The sequence below is a fragment of the Andrographis paniculata genome, unplaced genomic scaffold, assembly GCF_009805555.1.
Source record: "Andrographis paniculata isolate CXL003 unplaced genomic scaffold, ASM980555v1 Contig49END, whole genome shotgun sequence".
Taxonomy (NCBI): domain Eukaryota; kingdom Viridiplantae; phylum Streptophyta; class Magnoliopsida; order Lamiales; family Acanthaceae; genus Andrographis; species Andrographis paniculata.
Window position 1 is genome coordinate 1,911,169 of NW_026137583.1, and position 8,223 is coordinate 1,919,391.

The 8,223-nt window shown below is 30.9% G+C and overlaps 1 protein-coding gene across 3 annotated transcripts; it reads right to left on the reverse strand.

The window, feature by feature from the left end:
- Window positions 1-235: 235 nt before the first annotated feature.
- On the reverse strand, window positions 236-4,435 carry LOC127252786 (uncharacterized). 3 transcript variants are annotated; one of them, XM_051277102.1, is made up of 12 exons: window positions 4,148-4,435; window positions 3,239-3,465; window positions 3,082-3,158; window positions 2,809-2,968; window positions 2,703-2,727; window positions 2,532-2,621; window positions 2,191-2,436; window positions 2,044-2,116; window positions 1,900-1,971; window positions 1,627-1,796; window positions 711-787; window positions 236-489 (listed from the first exon to the last, which is right to left on the reverse strand). In XM_051277102.1, the coding sequence occupies exons 2-12, from the start codon at window positions 3,462-3,464 to the stop codon at window positions 416-418; spliced, it is 1,290 nt and encodes a 429-aa protein (XP_051133059.1). In that variant the 5' UTR covers window position 3,465; window positions 4,148-4,435; the 3' UTR covers window positions 236-415. The 3 variants fall into 3 exon arrangements, with proteins under 3 accessions (XP_051133059.1, XP_051133058.1, XP_051133060.1); XM_051277101.1 differs by having other exon boundaries at window positions 4,058-4,435; XM_051277103.1 differs by having other exon boundaries at window positions 711-784; window positions 4,058-4,425.
- Window positions 4,436-8,223: the final 3,788 nt, after the last annotated feature.

An 8,223-nucleotide genomic window follows, 5' to 3' on the forward strand; every position in this document is an offset into this window, starting at 1 on the left:
ATTATGTATTTTATAGTAATTTATCCCTCCTAATTTTTCTATTATGTAATGTAAAAAATCATAAAAATTTTATTCGTTTGTTAATTTATACTTTTAGTCTTTAAATTTTATTTTTTATACTAAAAAAAATATTAAATTTTATATAATTTTGTTGAATTTTTTTCTAAGACATTTAATTTTTTATTTTTTTTTATTGCCAGGGTGCACTATGAATTAAAAAAGAATTGATTTTGTCACTCCGAATTTTTACTGCTAGTTCCGTCGCGTTTGTGTGTGTGTGTGTCTATATATATATATATATATTGCTACATTTCAATTTACATGGCAAGAACAAAATCATGGTACGTCAGAACATGTTTATAGTAATGATATTCTAAAAGCACAGCTGTATGATGAGATATGTCTGTCTGTATGACTAAACTTGCTCTGTAGTGCCTTCATGGTTCATCACTTTGGTTTGCTTTATCACTGGGAATATCAGTTTCCACACTGCATGCCAATTAACATAATATATAAATCCATCACATTTTATTTAAATCCAACATTTTTTTTAGGAAATTAAAATAAATGCAAAAATAGGGAGGGTTTTGTGCAATACTAAACCAAAAGCACCCAAATGGGTTGTTTGTCGTGAGAGATAGGATAAAATTATAATTATAAATTTGAATTTAATAATAAAGGAGAGGAGGGAGTTGGAGTATTAAACTTACAGTAGATTGTGGCTGCAAACCACTCGTTGACAATCTTGACCCACGTGCTAGCCCACCCCACATCGATGCTCCACCTGCTTAATTATTTATTAATTAATTTGTCATTACAAACATACGTACATACATTCAAACAAGGTTTGGTTTAAATAATAATAATAACAATCATATATATTTGTTATGGTTAGAAGCAGAGAAGAGAGGACGAGGGTAAGTAAGTAAATAGATGATAGTTATCCACTCCATTCATTCATTATTCAGTATATATATGTTATATAATATCCCTCCGTTCCACATCCCATATTCCTTTCTTTTTTAAAAAAATAATTCTATATTTTAATCTAATTTTAAATTTTTTAATTTTAATTAATTTAATTAATTATCTTTAATATATGATTATTTATATTATAAAATAATTATTTTCGTTAATACATTCTGAATTATCTACTAATTATATTTATCCTAAATTATCGTATCTACAGCGACCGAGACATCCAATGTGGGACGGAGGGAGTATAATATATGAGAATTGTTAAATGTTAATAATAAATTGGCTAAATTGCATCAAATCTACACGTGATTTCTTGAAATTACGCCAAATTTACTACATGCGTCAAACTCTGTCGTGCTTTCATAAACTTTGGCCTAACCTCTCGGCAGTTTTTATTTAACTGTATTTAAACTGCCAATTTCAATTTCTAAATTTCTAAAATTACAAATATATTTATTTTTCTTATTTATAGTTTATATCTTTAAATAAAGACTGCCGAGGGGTTAGACATTAGACACGGACTTTATGAAACTACGACAGAGTTTGATGCAATTTTAGAAGTACGGCAGACGCAATTTTGTAAAATCACGTGTAAATTTTGTGCAATTTAGCCATAATAGGCGAAAGATTATTGAATAGAAATGTTACTTTGGAGTAAAGGTCCCTAAGTTCCAGCTGATGAAGAGCATGGCGAAGTACATAGCCCCCAAAGAGAAAACCACATGGAAGAATGCATAGCTGTACGGCGGCACCTCCCCCTTCTCTTCTTCTACTGATTCTGATTCTGATTCTGATTCTGATTCTGGAGACTTACCAAACTGTAATGGAATGGAATGGAAAACTGTGTTTGATTCACTTGCTCTTTAAATTTCCTTTTTTCTTATAATCAGATCAATATTGAAGTATCAATCTTCTTCGTACCTGAAACGACTGAGAGTCGATTCCTGTGGAGAAGGTCGCTATTACAATGGCACATACAGCAATGATGAAACCCTGTCATCCACATCACCATCAACACCAAATTCAAATTCAAATTCAAATCCAAATTCAAATTCAAATGCTTACGACTACAGTGGACCAACCACCATGGTGTTCCTTCTCCCCTTTCTGAGGGCTGCATTTGTCGCTTGCCGGCTCGCTGTCATTCATTAATCAACTCATCATCCGATCAATGTATGTTTTGTATGTATGGTCGAATTGTGTATAGTATACCTCCGAATGGCGGACCAGCAGAGGAACACTATGTAAGAAGCCATAATCCCTGAAGACAGCAGCCCTCTGTTTACCTTGGAGTGCAACGATATAACCATCATCACAACCAGCAGAACACCAGTCCACGAAATGAAGAATATGTTGAGCGAGCACGACACTTTAGGAGCGTAAAGAACATACATCGCCACAATGCCACCAACCGAACCGATATAAAATACCGTTGACATGAACAGCCCTATCGAGCAGCTATCAAACAGCCCAAATTAAGTTCCATTACAAGCTAAGATTGTCATGGTCATAGAGGTTGGTTTTAACAGGATTCGAATAATGTGAAAGTGTACCTCATTTTGTTCTTGTCATCAGACATCCAGTAGTTATTCCACCAGGTGATGAATTCGATTACACTTATGAGCTGAAGAATCAAAAACACCCTGCGCTGCATCACTTATATAGCATTGTACCCTCAATTCTATTACGACGACAACAAACATGTGTACGAAACAAAAACTTACCCCGCACCAACTCGAGCAAGTTCACCTGAAAAAACAATTGCTTTTTCGTCAATTCCAGCAACATCATCCACTTCATTTAAAAGTTCTTTCTATTTGTAAGTATTACCGTAAAGCTGAATGTAATCAGTCGGGATGAAAAATGGGATCACGAATGAGATGAGCAGCATAACGATCTTCGGAGCCCACCATCCCGAATGCCAAGTGTTCCGAACTTCATCTAATTTTCTCGTGTTACATGTTGTTAGGCACATGATCAAGAAGAATATCTTCATCATCATCATCATCATCATTGCACGTTAAGGGAAACCTCTACTTCTAACATTCATGTCGTGGAGTAAACAAAGAATGGTTAGAATTAGCTTCCAAGAAATAAGGATACAAAGCATCCTAAACTAACACGAAGCACCCCCATCGTATGGTAGCACTCTCTCTCCTCTGCTCCACAGGCCTTCGAATCTGTAAGAACATCCATGGAGTAAATATATAGTTCGACTACAAAACAGAGAAACTAATTTCTAGATAATAGGCAAACTTACAAGGCAGCATTGGGAGAATCCTCTCGCCGTAATCCCGGAACAGCCAAGCAATAACATTCGTCAGCAGAAAGATAACAGCGTATGCATAGCGAGCTCGCAAGGCTTTCTTCTTTCTAGCAGAAAGCTTGGCAGTCTTCTGCTCTGGCATGGCGGCAGCTCCACTTTGCGACGATCCATTCTCCCTTTCTTCCGGCATTGCAGCAGCACTTGCACGCTGCTCGCCCATCCTACAGTCCACAACAACCAATTGTTCCCATCACAACTGATAACAACAAATTCGACCTTCGATTTGTTCTTCGGTCACGGCATATATATCTTGACATTATCTTAAGATTCCGTTTCCAATAATCCCTAGAACTGGATAACTTATGCAAACGTGAAAGAATGCGAGAAAAATGGATTGTCCTTGTAAGAGCAGTCAAGTTTCCTCCATCAACCAAAAGCAAGCATTGATAAATTGAATCTAGCAAGTAAAGCATAACAAGTAAGTGCACTCGTTTCGCTCACGCAAAGAATAAGTGCGTGCATCGATCGATCGCAGCAAGCTGCTTCAAAAGAAGAAACTAAAATGGCATACGCATTTTAACATACTGTATGGTGATGACTTTGCTTTATCGCTGCAAGACCGATTAACACTCAAAAAACTTTCTGGTGGCCAAACAGAGTAACTTAACTAACTGATAAAATTACAAACAAAAAAACTTCTGAGTAAAGAAGAAGAAATCCTGCATTCTTCGAAACTAAAGAATCACCAATGCAGGAAAAATATTCTAACACGCAATCAATCCAGCTGCTAAGTTACATTTTCCGGACACTAACCCTAACTGATCTTCAATTTCTCCTTTGGAGGAAGAAATTAATTCTTCAAATAGACGAACAACAAACACAAGGGTGGGGTGGGGTGCCTGCCTGCCTGCCTTGATTCTAAAATCTCTTCAGCTCGAAAAACACATACACACAGCTTTGGGATTTTACAAGGGAAGAAGATCAAGAGTAGCGTAGGGCCCTCCAAATGGAAATCATGTAACAACTCACTTTTCCTCACATCTGCTATAATTTCATCAACCTTTTCTTCTTTTCATATTGTATACATATGTGTGTGTATATATATATATATGTATGTATCATGTATGTATATGATAGAAACAGTAAAGATGCCAAAAGCAAGGAAGAAAGAGGGGGTGAGAGGGTGCCCATTTTGAGATAGTAGGCCTTGGAATAAGTGCCTTGAGGTACAAGTTCTCCATTCATTCGCTGCACAGGAATTTATTAGTCTTCATTCTTCAACCCTCTATTTGAATTTCTCCATTCTATTTATTTTCTTATTGTACTTTTCTATTTATTAGTTATTTTTTTATTAATTTTTCATACAAATTAAAATAAATTAGTATTTGTTAGATGTCTAATAGTGTGCTTTAAAAGTTTTATTTAATTTTTGCATAAAGTGAAATAGGAGTTACTTTTTCCTAAAAAAAATAAAAATTTTGATTTAACTAATTAAAATGAAAAATAGAAAATTCAGTAGCGGACAAAGTAAGTACAATTTTATTATAGGAGTATTTTTTAACTACTTGCTTCGCCATTGATATTTATGTTCATTTCACCCCATAAGTTATAGAAAAGTGGGTTTTTGTAAAAATATTTTTTTTTCTTTTATAATAAAGAAAAAAGATACTCACCCTGTCAAAATAAATAAATAAAATAAGTATAATTTAATTGGTTAATGGAAATATTTAAAAAGTTTTGAAAATTTTGTTTTATGATGCTTTTTCTAAAATAAAATATATATATATATTTTATAATGGTACGGGGTAAAAATAATACTTTGAATTTGGTCAGAATGAGTAATATTTTGTTTTTTTACTTAAAGAACAAAAATAATTTTTATAACAACTAAAAATAAAAAACAAAAAGAAAAGTGAATAACAAAATAAATATCATTTTTAATATTTTTCAGTTTACTTGTTACTAATTTGGATAAGATTAACAAATTAATATTTAACTATTATCATATATTTACTACTAATTTACAACAAGTATTATGGACTGACGGTCCAGGTATGTTTCTTTTGACTAATTTGAAAAAAAAAATTAATTGGAATTTAATATCAAAATAACATTTGATGGAATATTTATAAAAAAATATATATATATTTTTTAAAAAAATACAAAGACCAAATAATAAAATACTGAATTATTTGGGCTAAAGAAACACACCCATGGCATTCAACAATTATTGCCATTAAAAATAAAGCCCAGAAACAAAACACCCAAAAAGAGAAATACAAATGTATCTATTTATCATGATTATTATGTTTTTTTTTTTTTTTCCCTGATAATTATTATGAGAATATAATTACGTGATGCCTTGAGCAGCCATGTCTGATGTTTCCCATTTCGTGTTCATTCTGCATTTCCCTTCTCTCACAAATTAATTGCCTTTTTTATTTGTTAGATTATATTCTTGCGATTTCTAGTTTTAGACGTTAGCTATAATACTCTTTCCCTCCTATATAATTTGTCCATATTGTCTATTTTTATCCGTCCCACATAATTTGTCTTTTTTTTTTGAAAAATTGATTATACATTTTAATCATATTTTAAAATTTAAAATTTTTTCAATCTCAATTAAACTATTTAGTTATCTTAATTTTAATCTATAATTATTTTTACTAATACACTTATTAATTATAAGTTACTTAAATTTTTGTATCAATAGTAATGCGTCCATCTTATCTAGGACGGAGAAAGTACATTATATACTTTTGTTCGATTCATACATACATATATATACCAAAAATGATAACCAGTGTATGATTATAGATTTAGAGCAAAAGATAAAAAATAAAAAATGATCATACACTTCAACAAATAAAATCACAAACAACTCTAGTTATTTCTGTTAGAAAGTTTTGGGGAAAATAATGAGATTGTCTTGTTATTATCAAAATAAAGAGCCTCTGTATATAGGTAATACAAAACAGACTCTCGATAGATTCAAATCTAAATAATCTAATCTATGAATAAGATCAAATCTAGACATAAATCTACTAAATCTAAATCTGAATATCTAAAATATCTCAACAACTTGTATAAAATAAAATATTTAACATACAATTTACCAAGGGGTTGCTTATAGGAGGAGTAAGGTGAGCAATTGCTCAGAACCCTAATTAATAGATGATTCATATTTTAAAATATTATCAATTATTATTAAAATTATTTTTTAAACTTTAATCATATATTTTTTTTCTCTTTTTTTTCCTAACCACGTCTCATCTTATCTTTTCAAATTTAATCGTTGTCTACACTTCTTTACCTCACATTTTGTCGCATTGCGCCTACCAACTCAGACCAAACTCATCTCACCTTCTCTTTTATCTCTTTCACCCTCCTTCAGTCGTTCTCGCTTTTCGAATTTCCGGATAGACCGTTTTTCATCTTCTTTTCTCAAATTGACATTATTCATACTGTGACGTTCAACCTCTTGTTAAAAATACATTTTAATCATATGTTTATAAAAATTTATAATTTATTTTCGCTCAGACTCCAAAAAAGGTTTGAGACTTTCTGCAATTTACAAGAACAAAAACTATAAAAGCAAATATCATAAATAAAAAAAAAAAGTCATCTTCATTCTTCCACTTAACGTTAGTCAAAATATGGAGTATTTACTATAATAGAATTTTATCACAAGAACCATATTAGTAGTAAAGTACATCTTTATTGTACTAACAAGTTAGATTTTATATTGTAATTTATAAAAACAAATTTGATTATTCCGTTACATTACTTTAAAAAATGTGGAAAAGTAGTGAAATTTCCAGATAAATAAAATAAATTAATTAACATACTCACACATATAAATATATATATATATATAAAGGTACGTAAAAGAAGGATTAAAGATAGATTATTTGATAAAAGAAAAAAGCAGTTGAATAGATTGAGGGGAAGCTTTTTCAACGAATAATGTAGAACATACGTATGGAATTCTCTGTCTCAAAATAAATTTTATCTCTATATTTCCACACACATAATATATATATACATACATCTATATATAATATATACACATAATGTATATACCGTAGGGATAACTGGATAAGGGGATAAGGTGTGTTAATGAGACAGAGAATCCGGTCTGAAAATATACATACAATGTAATTATGTTTCCCTAATCAGTGATAAAAAGTACATCAAAAGAGAATTAGAAGAATTAATTAAGGAGATGAAGAAAGTATAGAAAATATATCTCATTTTGTGATTTAATTATGTGTTATAAAAAATATACATGTATATAATATGACATAATATTAATAACATGTAAGAAACTAAAAGAAAAGAATATGCCAAATTAAAAGAACAAAACCCTGGTTATTATTATTATTACTCTCTCCGTCTCAGTTATCATATCTATATTGTCGTTTATATCCGTCCCACATTTCATGTCACTTTCTTTTTTTTCTGAAAATGATTAAACATCTTAATCTCATTTTAAATTTTTTTAATTTTAATTAAACTAATTATTACTCCCTCCGTCCCGATACCGTGTCTGCTACACTGTAGACACGGTATTTTAGGAGAAGTATAATTAGTAAATAATTAAGAATGTATTAGTGAAAATAATTATTCTATAATATAAATAATTATAAATTAAGATTAAGATAACTAATTAGTTTAATTAAAATTAAAAAATAAATAAATTAAAAAATTTAAAATGAGATTAAAATGTGTAATCATTTTCCAAAAAAAAAAAATGACACGGTATATGAGACGGACAGAAATAACTACGTGGACACGGTATCTGGACGGAGGGAGTATTATTTAGTCGGGGGTGGGTGGAAAGAGAAGAATGGGCGTGGCAGTACCAGTAGGCAGTAGTAAGAGTGGAGGTGAAGGAAGGTGTAAAGCGAATGCATTATATATGAGACAATACACAACAAGACAAATTAATAATATATGAATATCAAATTATTATATTA